General features: G+C 41.4%; 1 protein-coding gene across 1 annotated transcript in view; it reads left to right on the top strand.

Annotated features, from left to right (window-relative positions):
• LOC134628163 (copine-9-like) overlaps positions 1 to 19,115 on the top strand; it is a 197,493-nt gene that overhangs the window by 143,142 nt on the left and 35,236 nt on the right. Inside the window, exons 12-16 of the mRNA XM_063474871.1 lie at positions 4,265 to 4,340; positions 4,690 to 4,743; positions 4,923 to 4,984; positions 6,650 to 6,696; positions 13,068 to 13,249. Of these exons, the coding sequence (XP_063330941.1) occupies positions 4,265 to 4,340; positions 4,690 to 4,743; positions 4,923 to 4,984; positions 6,650 to 6,696; positions 13,068 to 13,249 (421 nt within the window). The remainder of the gene's footprint in view (positions 1 to 4,264; positions 4,341 to 4,689; positions 4,744 to 4,922; positions 4,985 to 6,649; positions 6,697 to 13,067; positions 13,250 to 19,115) is intronic.

Here is a 19,115-nt window from a genome sequence, read left to right as displayed (position 1 = left end):
ACAAAAGGAAGATCCATGCAATCCTTCACATTGGTTAAAGGGAACCCCGGCTATTAAGACATGTTTGTGCTAAAATATGTACTGTGCTTTCAATAACACATATGTGGTATTAAAATACGCCAAATGTTTTCCTTTTAAGCACTATCCATCCATCCATTCGCTTCCGCTTATCCTTTTTCAGGGTCGCAGGGGGCGCTGGAGCCTATCCCAGCTGTCATGGGGCGAGAGGCAGGGTACACCCTGGACAGGTCGCCAGTCTGTCGCAGGACTAACACACAGAGACAGACAACCATTCGTTTAGGCCCACCAGCTTTAGTCATACGGTTGCACCGCATCCAGTTCACAGTTAGCAGCGCACTGGAAAAGGTTTCTGTTCAGCCTTTCCAGTTTGAACCAGAGCAAACCGAGAGAGAGAATGAAAATAGTCAACCAGCACTTAGTTTAGATGAAGATGAAAACAATCCGTCACACGAGGACGAGAGAGTCAGGGAAAACTACTGGTGTCTATGAAGCTACTGCTTGCCAATGGCAACGGTGACTGAGAGCGTTTGTTGTAAAGCACCAAAACTTTTTGAAGCCGTATGTCTTAATCCAGATGTTCTTTGGGCAGCCCTTGTTAGCCTCCATGACCGGTATCCGGTCTTTAAGTGATAACGTGATGAATCCTGCTTCCGGGTCCAAAGTATTCTGCACTTAATAAGACTGTTGTGTTTTTAACATGTTTTAATGCTTTGTATCTTGTTTGATTTAATCTCAACAAGCCCCTAAAAACAGTCAGTGATCACTGTCGGCTTCTCACGGTTTTTATTACCGCTAATCATTTTAAAGCACAGTTTTTAAACCCTTACAATGTAACTACAGCCCAGCCCATGCAGCAGCAGTATATTAATGACTAACCTCGTATTGTGGATGGATTATCTCGGTTCTTCTGACTGACGTTTGGTCTGTTTACAGCATCCTGCCATGCGATTGCATTTGCCCCTAACCATCGGGAACCCTCACATTAACTTTTATCGAGTGGAAAAAAGTCCTCCGTTCATTAGCGTTCGTCCTCCAGCTTTACTGTTTATGTCATGCTAACATAGCTTGTCGCGCTAGCGATCACGTAGCACATCATTACATACCAGCTAGCCCAACTTCATAAACCCTACAAACGTCGCTGTTGTTTACTTTCCTGTCGTCATTTATGTTGGAAGTGATAGCAGAGCTGTACGTTTTAATTTGTTTAATAAATCTCTCAGTCAGAACATGGTATATTGTGGTGGACCACTGGAGGGCTCCACTCACACCCAGTTCTCAGGAAGTGTTGTTGCTGTGTTTTGGAAAAGTGTTCAGTTGTGTGGTGATGAGTAATAAACGAGGAGTGTTAATCGAGAGCTCTCATGTCGTCTGTGTTTACCTCCACATTGGTGACCCCTGACTCGAACATGCTGCAGTCCGATGGTGGCACCGGCCACCAGCCCTCTGCCTCCTACTGCAGCTGCGTTTGCTGTGGCGCTTGAGCTGCCGGATTTTTGGCTTCACGATCTCCCGTCGTGGTTCGTGCACGTGGAGGCTCAGTTCGCCCTTCGCGGCATCTCGGCTGACGACACGAAATATCACCATGTGGTGGCCTCTCTCGACCCGCTAGCCACCCGTTGTGCATTGACTCTCCTCTGGCACCCACCCAACCAAGGGAAATACGCCGCTCTTAAGGAGCTGCTTCTTCGGTGCTATGCCCTCTCCGACGCAGAGCAAGCTGAGAAGCTCCTCTCCCTCTGGGTGGCGGTACGGCTCTCGAACTGATGGAGCACATGCTATCCTTTCTCGGACCAGACAACAGGGGATTCCTCTTCGCCCACATCTTCCTCCGACAGCTGGCGGCGGCCGTGAGAGCCGGCCTCGCCAACTCTCCGCTTCTGGGCATGAAGGATTATCGCTCCCTGGCTGAGGAAGCAGATCGTATTCTCTTGGGTACCCACACTTTCCCCTTCAGCTGGTCCATTATGATAGCCCCTGAATCGAGCTAATTTAGTGACTTCAGGGAATGTTTTTCAGCGTTTGCTCTTGGAGTTCCCTTCACTGACTGTTCCTAATTTCTCAAACACGGCAACAAAGCACGGGGTTGAACATTATATCCCGACGGTCGGTCCCCCGGTGTTCGCACGCGCGTGCTGTCTCGACCTCGCAAAACTCTCCGTCGCTCGGGAAGAGTTTGCCGCTATGGAGCGCCTCGGCATTGTACAGCGCTCGAATAGTGCTTGGGCCCCTCTCCTACACATGGTGCCCAAATCAGATGGTCGGTGGTGGCCGTGTAGGGATTTTCGCCGCTTGAATAATGTCACGGAGAACGACCGTTACCCCATTCCCCACAGCCAGGATTTTTCCGCCCACCTCGCCGGCACCTCGATTTTTTCTAAAATTGACTTTGTGCAGGGGTATCACCAGGTTTCCGTGCGCACCGAAGACGTTCCCAAAACTGCCGTTATTACCCCTTTCGGCCTGTTTGACTTTTTGCGCATGCCATTCGGCCTGAAAGGCGCCGCCCAGACTTTTCAGCGGTTGATGGACTCTGTCTTGCGCGGGCTGCCTTTCATCTTCGTGTACCTTGACAATATATTGGTGGCCAGCTGTTCTGAGAGTCAGCACACATCCCATCTGCGTCAGGTTTTTCAGCGCTTGGCGGCACACGGCCTGATCGTCGATCATAAACCCTTGACATTTGCAATGTCCAAGGTCTCTGACCTGTGGAGCGGGCGCCAGCAGCGCCAGTTGGCAGCCATTTCCGAGTTTACAACAGATATTCAGCACGTGGCTGGTAAGTCCAACTGCGTGGCTTCTCCCGTTTATGTTGGCATAGACTTTGACGCTATGGCCGCTGACCAGCGTGCTGACCTGGACGTCCTTGCCCTTCGGTCTGCGCAAATAGGCCTTGTACTGGAGGACAGACCCGTGTGGAACGGTGGGCCTAGCCTGCTTTGCAATGTTTCCACCGGCCGTCCACGTCCTGTAGTTCCCCTTTCGTGGCGTCGTCACGTTTTCGACTCAGTACACGCCCTCTCTCATCCAGTCGTCCGGGCCTCGGTCAGGCTGGTCAGCTCTAGGTTCTAGGTACTGGGGTTGCGCTGCGCAGTTAAAGAAGACCTCGGGGTTTCCCCGGCTGAACTTGTCCTCGGTCAGCCCCTCTGGGTCCCCGGGGAATTCTTGCCCGAGAGCCCACCCCCGTGCTTGGTCCTCAGGCTCGTTTCCCGTCAGCCAGTTCTCCACCTCCCCAGTTCAGCTGTTCTGGACGTTTGATTAAAGCAAGGGTTCTGGACTAGGGGATGACCCTACTGGGCATGTGTGGTGGACCACTGGAGCGCTCCACTCACACCCAGTTCTCAGGAAGTGTTGTTGCTGTGTTTTGGAGGGGAAAGTGTTCAGTTGTGTGGTGATGAGTAATAAACGAGGAGTGTTAATCGAGAGCTCTCGTGTCATCTGTGTTTACCTCCACAATATTATATTTAGATGGAAGCTAGCGAGCTAACGCCCTGCTAACTTCTAACTCAGTTAAATGTCATAAATTCCGTTTTCATGGATGCCTGGATGTTAAACTTAATTGTTACACCTGGCAGAGCAGCCACACTGATCATTTTATTACAGATGAACAAATTTAGACAGTTTTTCAACTCTCAGTAATGCTGCAGTGATCATTTGAGTTTTGCAGCGGAGTTTGGGCCCAGACATGGCTAATAACATCAGACTCAAAGACCGGATAGTGCTGGTCTCCCAAGTCGTAACCAGGTCACTAATAGGCAAGTTAATTAATACCGTTGCTACACTATAAAAAAACAAAACAGGTTAGCTGAACGAAAGCACCTATACTGCCGACAACCAATACACGTCATCGTCCCAGAATGCATTGTGTGCGAAAAAACATGGCTGCTCCCATGGCTCCAAAATAGTTTTAAACAACAAAGATTTAATGAATAACAATTTTTTTAGTTATTCTCAAGTATGTTTTTATGTAGTGGAGATAATTTGTAACATATTTAGAGTAACTTGTCATAATAGTCAGGGTTCCCTTTAAGTGGACCCTTTCTATTTATATTTGTATTTCACAGCTTAAAAAGAAGGAAAATCATTGGGCAAACTTCGGTTCTATCCTTTAAAAAATGATTGGACACCATGTTGTTGAACAAAAGGACTATACTTTTTTTGTCAAAATGGATAGAAAGTGATGTTACAGATACAACAATAACTGTTTTCTTTTTATTTGTTATCTTTATCTCGTTCTCCCTTCCAGTCATGACTTTATTGGAGAGTTCACCACAAGCTACAGAGAACTATCCCGAGGCCAAAGCCAGTTCAATGTCTATGAGGTAAAAAAATGAAAAAAAAAAAAAGACAGAGTGCAACAAGAAGTACATTTCACTTCGGTCACAAAACGACAAAGGTGCCAAAGATTTTCTCCAAAACCTATTTTTTGTTGATTTTGTTGATGGTATTAAAAACACAGCAGTGCTTTAGGAACAACACAGCTAGTTCCTTCAGTGTTACATATTATTCATGAAGTAATATTCCTTGTATTATGAATTCCAGCCTTTATTTGAGGACAGTATTAAATCGCCACCTGTTCATGTTAGCTTAGAAATGTGAGGAAAGACTATATAATGTGTTCTGACTTGTTTGTTGAAAAGCTTGTTTCATGTTTCCTCTCTTATGGTCAAGGTGTTGAATCCTAAAAAGAAAGGCAAAAAGAAGAAATACATCAACTCAGGGACGGTAAGACTCGTCAGTGTGTCATGTCAACAGCTGTCACATGTTTCATGGGGATGACTCATAGCAGGAGTGATTTATCAGTCCAGTAAATGTATGATGTTTGCTGGTAGCCTGTCTGTAACCTCTCTTGGTTCTCTTGATATTTTTCCTCATTTCCCTTTCACTTTCTCCCAATCTTCAAGGTGACCCTGCTGTCTTTCAAAGTGGAGTCAGAGTATACATTTGTCGACTTCATCAGAGGAGGGTAAGAACTCAGTCAGTCATGTTTCATTGGGGTAGAGTCGAACATACACAAATGATATTACAGGAAGGTAGTACAAAGGGTGCAATGTGTTATAAACTTTGACTAAAATGTTTACGCACTTTGCTTACATTCTGGTTTTCCAGTGAAACAAATCAGCCCTCATTTGATTCTTGAGTCACAGTTTAGTGACTCTTCACAGCTTCTCTTTTATCCCCACTGCTCTGTTTGTCGAACCTGACATTTAGTTTGCCACTGCACGCAATGTTGTTCAGTTAAATGATAACCGAAATAGCAGATTTCACTAGAAAATGTCTGCCTCCGATTGATGAGAACTTGAGTTGTCACTGAAGATGACCTTGACTGATGTTAGACTTTTTACTTACATCAATTATTCTAAACAAAAAAGACACATTGAGTATCACGACAAGCTGGGCAGTCATGGCATAACATGAACATTCGTCTTGTTCCAACATGACTGTATACAAAGCAAGCTCCATAAAGACATGGATGAAGAACTGGGCCTGGAAGAACTCTGCGCCTTTGGGATGAATCAGAGCAAAGTGGATTCAGGCCATCTTGTCTGACCTCACAAATATGCTTCTGGAGAAATGGCCAAAAATTCCCATAAACCTCATGGAAAGCCTTCCCAGGAGACTTTTACTCAAGTTATACTCATATGGGTGTGAAGCCAGATGAGTGAATACTTTCAGCAATGTAGTGTATTTCTCATACATTTACTTTATAAAACTAGGGGTAGAAAATGTTTTGGAACAAAAGGGCATCTGTAATAATGCTGTGGTTATAAAACCATAACATGTAAATAACTAACCCCCAACATGCCAGAAAAATGCAATATAACTCATTAAACTGAAATGGCAATAAAGCAGAGGGCATAACACAAGAAAGTCAGCTATGCTAACTGCTCTCAGCACAACTTAAACACAGCAGTCGTAACTAAATCTAAAGCAAAAGCTTAAGAAAATACACAGTAATTCAAAGAAAGTGCTTCACCCCTGTACTTCTAGTTGGTTTACTGACAACCACAGATTGCATCAGGCAGAGCAGACAAGTGTAGCTGATGATGTCATATTGCATCAGCTCTAACTTTGACCAATATGAGCATGCTTGCATCAGCTGCATCAGGGTCACACTCTGAACTTTTGGTTTGTTAACTACATAAGCTAATTAGGTGAAGTAACTAGCGTTTCACTGATAAATACTGTGTGATATTAATACAATAAATGTGTTACATCAGTCAAGCAAATAGACTGGAAGAAAGAAATTCCAAGGTAGTGCACTTTATTTGAACACTGATGTTTCTTAAACCATCAGTGAGACGTTTGCTGCTGCCTCACTGCTTTTGTTTTAGAGTTTTATATTGCTGAATTTGTTTTCTCATCATTCTGGACAGCTCATTTTTTTAAATTATTTTTGTTGTGAAATGTAAGTTACAGAAAGCTGAAGAATTCACTGGGCAAAAACAATACTACATACATTAATAATTTGTAGATTTCAAAGACTTTAGATGTCTTACAATTTCTAAATGGCACCGGTGACCAGTATGTACATTTCTCCATCTGGCATGAAGAGCTGTAGATGTTCTTCTATCTCAAAACGAAGTCCTGACCACTGTGACTGATATCGATGTGCTCAATCTCCCACCAGGACACAACTCAACTTCACTGTAGCCATAGACTTCACAGCATCCAATGGTAAGACAGTGTTTCATCTTAATGCATGCAGGAAATGTCCACACATCTGTTCAGTGAGATTTTTTTGCCCACAAAATATTTTGCTGTCGCTTTTTTACTTTAGTTAGACTCTTTTTGCCTTCTTTGGAAAAAATCAATTTCAATGGCATTGACAAATAATTGTGTAGCAATTATTTGTCTTGGTGGTGGTCTATATGGGGACACTATTCGTGCTATTATGTTCCCAAATGTCTATCATGCTATCATCAACCATCACACATATGCACAATATGTACTTCTGTGTAAAGTATGGAAACTGGAATATGTCCAAAAAATATCATAATGGACCAGCTGAAGAATATAGCGCACAAGCTGATTGTCCATTAAAAATGACCTTCACATTGAGAGTTGCTTTTTGATTAGCCACTTAAGAGCATTTTTAAAAAGCCTGAACACCAAGTCCCTGTTATTCTACAGAGGTGCCTGCAAAGAAACACAATGACAGTCACCTATCAGCCAGACAGGAAAAAACAAACTCCTAATTGCAAAGTCTTTAAGTTAAAAAATCTCAAAGAAAGAAGCTCTGTTAAAGAAATAAGGAGAGATTAGCAATATTACACCTAATCTTGTTGTTCAAATACTTCATCAGTTCATCAGGCTAATGGGACTTACTAAACGTAACTAAATCTAAAGCAAAAGCTTAAGAAAATACATAGTAATTCAAAGAAAGTGCTTCACCCCCGTACCAACCACAGATTGCATCAGGCAGAGCAGACAATTGTTTATTGTTGTATTGTAATTAGTGTTTACAAGACATGATTGATAGTGCTGATTGACAGCACAATTTGTCAGTTTTAGCACTGTTGCCAAACCACAAAAGGATCATTGGGCCAGGAGTTACCTCTGTGTTTGTAGGATTTTATTTTTTTTTTAATGTCACATTCCCGTGGCAGCGTGCTCGGTGCTCGCTCAGATTTGAAGTTTAATTTTCTGCTGTACAGCAGACGCTAATGTTTTTGTCACTTATTACAGAATCAAACTCAAAGTAATGTCAGTACTTCCAAGCTTTAAATGCTGCATGGTCGTACTCTCTCCCGCACTCCATATTATCCATTGTTGATCTGCACACGTCTGTTGCTGCCACGGACGTCGCACGCTCGTACGTCATTGTCATGAGACACTCGCAAACAAAATCATGGTTTAGTAATGCAGTAAGGCAGCGTGCTTATGGGAAAGTAACAGTAATCTAATTACTTTTTTGCAATAGTAATACTTGTTCTCGTTACTTGAACGGTACTCGTTACTTGAAAAAAGTAATCAGATTACAGTAACGCGTTAACACATTACTGCCTATCTCTGCTCAGCACATTTCAAAGCTGCTGCCACAGCATATGTTCCCTGGAGTTACAAATCACACTTTTGTATCTGGCAGTCTGATGTACTTGGCTGGGTTTGACAGGTGCCTGGAGAACGATACTTGCTCTTGCTCTGCATTGTACCAAGTGTAATCAATAATTACATATTCCCCTTTACATAATTCTATTATATAATCACCCCACATAATTATGGTGTGGGGTTGTTTTTCAAGAATAGATCTCAGAAGCTTAGACAGAAGCTTAGTGCTTCAGGGGATGGCCCCTTCCTCTTCCAACGTGGCTGCGCATCAGTGCACGAAGCAAGGTCCATAAAGTCATGGATGAGCAGGATTGGTGTGGAAGAAAAACGTTGTTAACAAAAAGTTGTTATAGCTGCAAAAGGTGGGGTATTTTATAACTTTGTGACCACTGACAGGTAAGGTGAATAATACCGATTATCTTTTAGTCATGGCACCTGTTAGTGATTGGGATATATTAGGGAGCAAGTAAACATTTTGCTCTTAAATGTAGATGTGTTAGAAGCAGAAAAAATGGGCAACCATAAACATTTGAGCGAGTTTAAGAAGGGTCAAATTGTGATGGCACGACAACTAAGTCAGATTTCCAAAACTATGGGGTGTTCCCAGTTTGGAGTGGCCAGTATCTATCAAAAGGGTCATGGGCTGGTCAAGGCTCATGGATGTGGAGCTAAGGCTGGTTCGTGTGGTCCGATCCAACATACTGTAGCTCAAATTGCTAAAAATGTTTGTACTGATTCTGATAGAAAGATGTCAGAATACACATTGCATCACAGTTTGTTGTATATGGGACTGCACCCTGCCCTAGTCACAGTGCCCATGCTGTCCACTTCTGAAAGTGCCAACAGTGAGTACGTATGCATCAGAACTACACGACAGAGCAGTGTAAGGTCTGAGGAATCATATTTGCTTTTTACATCATGTAGATGGCTGGTTGCTTGTACATCACTTTCTTAGGCAGGGCTCTAGACTAACTTTTTGACATGGGCGCACCGGTACGCCTAACTTTAAAAATTTAGGCGTACCGGCACAAAAGTTAGGCGCACTCAAATTTTTCAACCGCATCGCTTAACACCGCAGTTTTACATGTGCACTTTCTTTGGGGGGGAAGTCCATACAGACAATATCCATTTCTAAATTATTAACTAACAAACTTGTGCTTAAAGTGCTTTGTCAATATTGTAGAAAATGTTAAACTTAATCATCATCTTGGCTCCTCTGACGACCTGTTTGCTGCTGCCTGCTGCTGAAAGGCAGTGGGGAGAGGGGACACTTGGGCAGTGCATTTATTGCAGCATATAATGTGTTTTCTGGATACACTGCTGCTTTTTCAGCGTTCAAAGATTGATGGCACCGTGTCAGAGCTGGCTATGAATTTCAGACGGATCAGGCCTTAACTTAACACAAAAGTTATCAATAGTTCTTTTCATCTTTTCTTATTACCCACAGCTACATCCACTTCTGTCAGGCCTAGGCTGCTCACTAGGGCTGGGTATCATCACTGATTTCTATAATCCATTCGATTCCAGTTCTCAAAGTCCTGATTTGATTCAATTTAGCCTCAGACAGTCAGAAATATTATAATTCTGATCATTTATCTGTACTGACACTTGTGAGACTTCATCAGAATTGTGAACATCACAGCAGATGCCTTTGTGTCAAAGTAACTGAGAATAAAACACAGAAAAACATGAAGGAGATTTTCCTGGTCTGGCTTTTTATAGCAGATAACCTTAAAAATATTCTGCAATATTGCACAATTTTAAGAAGTTTAAATTTCTTCAGTATTGAACAGCAGAAATTAGGCTTTCTTGTCCGAGGTCATTTAAGTGAAAAAAGAAAAAGACAGCGCTGTAAACAACGGTAGACTGGTGGGTAATAAGCGAATGAATAATCCAGAAAACAGAGATTTAGCACGGGAAACTGTTCTTGAAGTACATAGAGAGAGAGAGAGAGAGAGAGAGAGAGAGAGAGAGAGCTGTGCATGAAGTGTGATTTTTATCGTGGTGGAAGCAAAACAGCAAAACTCAGAGCGAATTCATGACGACATTGATCAAATGTAAAGCGAAGTTTGCTGCTTCTTTTGCTGCAGGTTTTGCTGCTGGCTCGGCGAATTTTGGTTGGAGAGAGACAAAACCTACAGCTCAGAATCAGCGCAAAAAGACGTAAACACAGAGCGGACCCGACGCATCAGAATCGCTAAGCTCTGACAGCGTGTCCGTGTTCGGGCCGTGGGGTGAGAAAGCCGAGAAAGACAAAGCTGATTCTGATGCGTCGGGTCCGCTCTGTGTTTACGTCTTTGTGTGGAATCCGTTAATGAAGTGATATCGCTTTATTCAAGCTACTCGCCTCTCTCTTCCACCTGCTCTTTCAACTGGACCACGGCCAATCAGAGAGGTCCCGCCCCTGACTATCTCTGATTGGTTTAGTCCACGATAGGGCATAATGTGTGTCTGTTGTTGACCACACGGAGAGGTGCAGAGATTTTTTTTTTTTTTCTGTTACCCGAAAATATTTTTTTAGTCGCACCACTGAAAAATTTGGTCGCATTTGCGACCAAATTGGTCGCACTCTAGAGCCCTGTTAGGGAACACCTAGCATAAGGATGCACTATAGGAGGAAGTCAAGCCAGTGAGGCAGTGTTATGTAGAGCAATGTTCTGCTGGAAAACTTTGGGTTTGCAATCAATTTGGCTGTTACTTTGACACATACCACCTACCTAAGCACTGTTCCAGAGCATGTACACCCTTTCCACAGCATGTCGTTATCCTGTTTTCCTTCTCTCACCCCAACCGGTCACTGCAGATGGCCCCGCCCCTCCCTGAGCCTGGTTCTGCCGGAGGTTTCTTCCTGTTAAAAGGGAGTTTTTCCTTCCCACTGTTGCCAATGTGCTTGCTCATAGGGGGTCATATGATTGTTGGGTTTTTCTCTGTATCTATTATTGTATGATCTACTGTACAATATAAAGCGCCTTGAGGCGACTGTTGTTGTGATTTGGCGCTATATAAATAAAATTGAATTGAATTGAATTGAATTGAATTTCATGGAAATGGTATTCCCCGATGGCTGTGGCCAGGATAATCCATTCTGCCAGACTCTGGAATGGTTTGAGGAGCACAACAAATTCCCAAGATTTCAATCCAATTGAGCATCTGTGGGATGTGATGGATAAGCAAGTCAGACTGACGGTGGCCCCATCTCACAACTTGTAGGACTTGTAGGAAGAATATTGCTAACATCTTGCTTCCAGATACCACAGCACACTTTCGGAGTCTAGTGGAATCCTTGCTTCAATGGGTCAGGGCTGTTTTGGCAGCAAATAGGGGCCAACAAAATTTTAGGCAACTTTTCAATACTTTTGGTTATCTGTGGATAGATTTTGGTGTAATCCCACTGCAAGGTTGTCTCTAGATTTATAATTCCCCCAACCACAGAGATTTGAGTTTCATGAGAATTTTAATCTGGGAACTGCAGATAGCATTGTGTCAGTCTTAATAATGTACAGAGAACCAGGGACCTTACTGGGAACCAGGAACAAATATTTTACAACCAGGAAAAGTTGTTTGTGGTTGTAAAATATTCTTGCTATAACTATCTGCTATTAAGCTAACATGCATTTGTGGCAGTAACTTAACAGTTTAAATAGTACATAGTGGTCTTTATTTTCCTGTAATGGTTTTTCAGTTTCCCTTCTTTTTTCCTTTTTTTTTTTTTTTTTTTTTTTTTTTTACATAGCTTTACTGTGTTTTGCAAAGGTCGCAAGTTGAGAATAACGTGAGTGAAAATTATGATTTTTTTGCTTCATATGATGCGTTTCCTCTCTTACATATATGCATAACACTTTGACTTTTCTATTGGTCCACTTCTCTTGTTTATGTATATGGGTTTTTTTGCACTTCTGCCTAGACCAGTCATTGTATACTTATATCACTCAATATTCCCCTTGTGCTTGAAAGTACCTACCCTGGAGCAAAGAAGACATCTTAAAACTTTTATGAACTTAAATTAGTTCCAGGTTTCTGCATTATACGTGCACAAAAAAGGAGGTTATAGGAATTCAATAAGACTTTTATTAAAATACTTTAAAATACTGGAGAAAAATACTGAGAAGGTTATCATTGAGCACAAATCTGCCAGCTCCTCCATAATCTCAAACTCATTTGTTGCCCCATATGATAAGATAAATAACTGAGTCAGGGACATCACAGCTCTCATTCAAATCAAAAGAGAAAAAGTCAAAGTTCCAGATTTGTTGCAGTTTTCTGGATCCATCTGGTTACAGTTTGGCTAGAGAAAGGTATTTTGTGGGAAATCACAAAGCTGGATGTCTAAAGCTTGGTTAAATGGCAGTTTTGCTAGCAAAGGTTGAGATTTCCGTTCCCACGCTGAATCAGTCAGGTTCTTGCATTTTTCTGCATGCTAAATGGGAATTCGAACTACTCACCACAAACTAAGCACATAGCTTTGAGTTAAGAAAATAAATAAAAATGGACCTTTTAAGTTGAGTATTCTGAAAGCTGTGATTTCCTACAAAATCTCCAACAACAATAAACTGTTCTCTGATAGTGAGTTTATCAAAGAGGGTTTAGTGGCTGAAACAGGACAACACTGCTTAAAACCTTTCATGCTAGGTTGTGATCCCACAAATTAAAAAGACCGCATTCAGACATAAAGAACTGACAACATGTCAGACAGCAAAGAAACTACACAGATACGAATAAGGATGCTCCTTGAAATGTGTTTTCTTTCCACGGCTCCATAATATCAATTCTACAAAACCACGTTTCTCAAAATTTAGTTGGTCTTTTTTTTGGAAAGCAAATAAAAAAAAACCCCCAACTGATTCCAGTAGTTATACAACATAGTGGTTTCCTTCATCATGTCTGCATGTGTGTTTTTTGCAAGTCTAATAAATGTGTAATCGCTTTTCTTCATTCTCTGATAAGAACATTCTCATGCTAATTTTGCTGCATGCTGGTGGGGATTTCTCTCTTTCTAGGTAACCCGTCCCAGCCGACATCGTTGCACTACATGAGTCCATACCAAATGAATGCATATGCCATGGCCCTGAAGGCTGTGGGAGAAATTATCCAGGACTATGACAGTGACAAACTCTTCCCTGCGTATGGCTTTGGAGCTAAACTTCCCCCAGACGGCAAGATCTCCCACGCCTTTCCACTGGTGAGAGTCATGATTGAAACCGAGAGAGAGGTGGTGCAATGGTGGTGCAATTGTGAAAAGCGACCGACTCTGTGCAGTAGTTAATCAATTTACTCTTGGTCAGTCAAATGAATGGTGTCATTAATGGTGAGCTGATGTAGCAGAAATTACAGTTAGGTCCATACATTTTTGGATTATTTTTACTTTTTTTCTCCCTTTTTTAACATTTAGTCCTGCCACTGTACTCCACCACAGACAATAATAAAAAATAAATCCAACAATCAAGATGTGATTGAAGTCCAAACTTTCAGATTCACTTTAAGTATTGCATTAGTTTTTTAGGCATTAATTTGGGAATTACAGCTATTCCATCTGGTTCAGATTCACTGCCCATTTTCAAATACTCAAACATAAATGAGCAACTCATAAATAGCTTTAAAAAGGCCTGTTCTCTCTTTATTCCACGACAAATATAGTAGATAAAAGATCTGGTTCCAAGTGCTGGACTTGGATTTAGTAGCTTTTCAATCAACCTCTCAATATGAGGTCCAAAGTTTTTTATCAGTCTGAAAATCAGAATAAATGGACAAGTCAACAATCTGGTACATTCTTAAAAAGAAGGAATGAAGGTAGGGCGCACTAGTGAATGCAGTTTGAGTTACAAAGAAGACTATTACAGAAGAAGCATTACATTTAGTTTCCCTCGAGGAAACCATGTATATAACAACATAATGCACGAGTACATCCTTGTGAATGTATGTGCATGAACTTTGTACATACACTTGCACATGTCTGTAAACCACCCAACCAAATTGACTGCTTGTAAATCTAAGGATATATAAGTTTTAACTCGTCTTGTTCACTATAGTTACTGTGAAACTCCAGTGTATGGATGCGTATATACTTTAGCTTTGAAAAACAAATGGGCATCACTTGATTAATGAAAATGTTTTCACTCAGCATTCCTTAAATAAACATATAGCAACATGATTAATGCTGACTTCTCTAGTCAAAGTGATAAGTGCTTTCATAATGTAATGGTTTATTCATTTGTCTCCCATGTGAAAGGACTCTAAGCCAGGATGGTGCAGTCTGTTTTATCAAGGTGGAAATACGTTGGAGCTATTTTTTATTGTCAACCTCGCAGGAATATTGTAATTAGACAAACAAGAAAATTCAAGTTACCAAAACGCTTGTATAAATGAGTAAATCTTAGTAAAGTGAGTAACAACAGTTGAAAGCTGAGGAAAAACACAAATGTATTAAATCAAGTTCACTAAATGTTTTGTGTTTTCTGGGCATCTTCTTTTTTACATTGTGATGCACAAAAATGATAAAACAAACAACATGGGCCATGGTCTAATAACCTGTGGAAATAATTGTGCATTGCTGACTGGATGATGCAAATAACACAACTGTAAAACCTCTGCAGGCAAAAGCAGTGGTTTTCTATTTTATTTGTACAATGACAGAAATAAAACAGTTTCATCAGAAAAACACTGCTGACAGTGTTGATATAGCCACATTACTTATTTCAGATTTCAAACTTTGTTTACATCTTAATGGTCATATTTTACAACAAAATCATTTCATTAAAGAAGTGTGGGCACCTTAATGCATTTCATGAATGAAAAACAAAACCCTGTTTTTCCTTCAAACATTCATATATCCTGTAGCACCAACAGACCTGCAGTGGAATGGTGAGACTTTAGTCAGTTTGCAATCTGATATTTCTAGTGATGTCAATGACAACAATAGGATTTTTGGATCAGAAAATGGATATTTATTAACATATACTATATTTTACGCAGCTTATGAGTGGATCCAGAGGTTGCATGATGTCAAGAGATGTATTCTAAGACACTTCTTCAGCTTCGAATCAGAGAGGAGAAACACACAGTTTTTACTTGCAGCAAGGGCAGTCACAGAACACTCGCACGGAAGTGAGGGCTCCGAGACTCGCGCCCTGCCACTGCCCTGGTCTTTATTTATATTGGTTCATTGTGTGTGTGTGTGTGTGTGTGTGTGTGTGTGTGTGTCCCCGTAAAGACTTCCCTAAACCTGCTGGTCTGGAAGTCCAGCAGTTCATCTAAACAAAAGGCACTTAGCCTAAAACAGACATAGATACGTTTATCCTACCATAAAACAATAAGACAAGGTATGCCCTTTTCCCATGCTCCCAGGATGTGGGTGTGAATGCCAGAACACTCTGGAATGCACACAAAGCCTTTGCAGCCTACTAAAGATCACACATCCTATCACTACACAATCGATTACACCTCTAAGCATATATGGAAACTTATATCATTAAAAGATTATACTGACTACTAAGTACAATTTTCCATTGACACATGACATAAAGGAAAGTTTTTTTTATACAGCAACTAAATAATAAATTAAGGTCTGTTGGCCTTTCTAACTTGGGCACATTAAATATTGATATGTTATGTTATCCCATCTGCTGGTTAGACCACATAAACTTCAAGTGTTTAGTTTGGTCTAAATGTTAAAACAGTTTACTCAGTCTGACATGTCTGTTCTCATTTTGCAGCGCTCTGCACTCTAAACTGTTGGAACACAAAGTAATCCCTCAGACTGCTTCACTACAGTTAGATGTTGACTTGCAATATTATGTGAATAGTTTTTCCTGTTTTCATAGAACAACAGAAACTTCAGTTAAACATCTGCTTTTTCAAGTTAACCATGTTCATAAAGCTTAAAAAACAGGTGTGAAGTCAGATTAACTTTTTTCCAAGGATTTATTTTTGGTTGACATGTGTCAGCTCTGACTCACACATTCAGCATTGTAGTCTTGCTTCCATTTCTACTTGTGCATTGCTGTACAGTAGAATCACTGTGGAGATTGCTTGGGATGATGTAAACTGGCTGTTTTTGATGCATTAGAGTACCAGCTCTACTCTGAGCCCTTCCCAAATGACTGAGCTACTCATTCTATTACTAACTGTGAGCCCAGACCTTATGGTCACCCATTGTAGGAGAAATTAAGATAAGCCAGTATGGGAGAAATCTGCTCTCTCTTTCTAGTCCCTGTCAGGACTCTTGCTGCAGCATTTTGGGTTAATTGAAGTCTTTTCAGGGAGTTTTTAGGACATCCTGATAACAACAAATTACACTGGTCCAGCCTTGAAGTAATAAATGCATGAACTAGTCTTTCAGCATCACTCTGAGACAGGATATTTCTCATTTTAGAGATATTGCGCAAATGTAAACAGAATTGGTCCTAGCACTGAACCCTGTTGAACTCCATAATTAACCTTAATGTGTGAAGAAGACTCTCCATTACATGAACAAATTGGAGTCTGTTAGACAGATACAATACAAACCACTGCAGCGCAGTACCTGTAATATCTACAGCATGTTCATCTAAAATTTCCTCAGAAGTCAATGTGCCATATGATTGCATTAGCAATAAATTTAATAACGCTCTATATGAACAGTTACACACAGAACAACTTTATAGCATTATATTTGTTGGCAGATGTTGGCAGCTATCGGCGAATAGTTATCAGCTATTTTGAAACAGAAAAAGACACTTTTTATCCATAACAAGAACAACAAATGAACTGTACAACAGAAAATGCAAATGCTATTTATGGTCTCCTCACAACAATGATAAGAAAAATAAACTGGGCCAATATGGCATGTTTGTTAATACAGAGATACACATGTTAATGTGATCTCTGGTCTCCCACTCAGAGACACAGGTCTCCGAGTGTCCAGCATTCAGACGGCTACCTGAGGACACTCTTCATGTGAGAGAAAATCTGCTCACACAGATATGTAGAGCCAAATACTGTCAATAAGGCCTCTGCAATGTTCTGAAGACAATTAAACTTGTCAGGTAGTGATGTCCAGCAGGTGAACATGCAGCTCCATGAACACGCACAGCTGTGGATTCCAGCTGCGTTCCTAGTTCTGCAAACTTTGACCCCCACAGACTCGAGCTTTTCAGTTCAATCAGCTGCATTTCGATGTCCTCTGTGTCCAGCCACTTAATGTGAGACAAATCCTGCTGCTCATTAAAGCTTTTTGATTTGAAAACATTGGTCCATACACCTGAAAGTCCTGAAAACCCATTGTGAATTCTGTCTTGAGTCTGCGGATGTATCCGTGTATTTCCACGGTGCTGATGCTGCGCTGAGCGGACAGCTCCTGAAGCTTTTGAAGTGTTGGAATATGGAAATTTCAACATCGCTTGAAAAAACTGCCAGCTAGCAACATCCCTCTCACCAGTAGGCTATGTTATTTTTAGCCAATTACATGTTGAATCTGGTAGTTGGGGTTGTTAGCTAAGACACCATCATTAAGAACTGGCACAACTATGGTAGCTAATTTGCGATGTGCACCGCTGGCCCATTTATTTTTTAATACACCTTCTCAGATTAATTCAGTGCGTGTCGTGCCCAGGGCTGGACTGGGACAAAAAAATCGGCCCGGGCATTTTGACTAGAGACCAGCCCACCAGGTATTATAGGAAAAGCCATAAAGCCTTTGAATGAAAACAAACGCTGTTGTAACAGTGATGTTCACTGTCTTGTTGGTATATGTATGATTTCAATACATTTTACATCAGAGAAAAACTTGGTTGTAAGATTCAGATAATTATTTTTTAAAAGCTAGATATTTTAAATGAGAATAAGAAAGAAAAGTATTTCTTTGTGCCCCCCTCTCCCTGTTAATGCCCTACCTGCCCCCCTGACAAAACTTTGCTAGACCCGCCCCTGCACAGTTACCAGCTGTCAGCTACTTAGGAAAGGATCCTGGTGTTATTTGTCTCTCAGAAACAAATCATAACTTCCCTTCAACTCATTCATGTCACCTAAAAGGTAAACCTGTTTCTCCATCAGCTGTTCAGCTCTGATGATTCAGTAAGGACATCTCCTGGTTTCATCTTCATGTTTCCCTCTCACCACATATCATGACCAGCAGCTTTTACAGCTGCGGCTCCAGCAAACATCAGCTGATACTAGAAATTAATATTAAATCAATTCTAACAACAGCTGATCAAGCTTAAACGTGCTGCTGTTGTTTAGCGCGACATCTGCTGGTTTCCTCTTTCTGGCGCAAAGTGGGCGATAAACAAACAAGAGAGAAAAGCCAATCAGCTTATCATTGATCAGTTTCATGATTGAAGTAGCAACAGGAGAGGGAGGGGGAGAGAATGAGAGAAGAGGCAGCTGTGCAGCAAAGATGCAGAATAACTCCAGCTTTGTGTCTTTTTTTACAATCTAGCTGTGTTCCTTTTCGGCTCAATACGAAACGCGTAATATTTTCTCTGAATGCTGGACGATTCCGTTTTTTACATGAAGGTTGGCAACTCTACAACTAAACTTATCAATAAAATAAAGTTCACTATCAGTAACATCATAGCACCCACCCAGCTGTATAGAAACTCCGTCATGCTAGCTAGTACGCAGTACGAGTTACTGACTGTAAAAAGTCAGAACAACGAAAATAAACTCCACCTAAACTTAGTTTATATCTGACCCAGATAGACTGCAGGTCATAACTTCTTACCTGAAGTTCAGTTCACCTGACACTCGGACCGGCGGCTGCCAGAGAAGTGTCAGGTGTCAGCAATGCTCCTCCTCCTGCCTCCCCTTTCCCTCATCCACCTGTTGGCCTCTGTGGAAGCTCCGCCACAGCCACCACCAAACAACTGAGTTATTTTTAAACATCGGCCAGCATCTGGCCAATCCACCACCTTTCATTGTTTATACCGTCACAAGAAAAAAAAAAAACCCATCGGCCCATAAAAACGAAAAATCACCATCGGCCTATACCCGGTATGTCTGATGGCCAGTCCCGCTATGGTCGTGCCATCAGTTAACCCTTTGCGTGCCAGCTGTGGCACGCGTGCCCAGGG

Source organism: Pelmatolapia mariae, linkage group LG5, assembly GCF_036321145.2.
Source record: "Pelmatolapia mariae isolate MD_Pm_ZW linkage group LG5, Pm_UMD_F_2, whole genome shotgun sequence".
Classification (NCBI taxonomy): domain Eukaryota; kingdom Metazoa; phylum Chordata; class Actinopteri; order Cichliformes; family Cichlidae; genus Pelmatolapia; species Pelmatolapia mariae.
The sequence above is the reverse complement of the archived record's forward strand: the minus strand, read 5'-3'. Positions and strand labels throughout refer to the sequence as shown.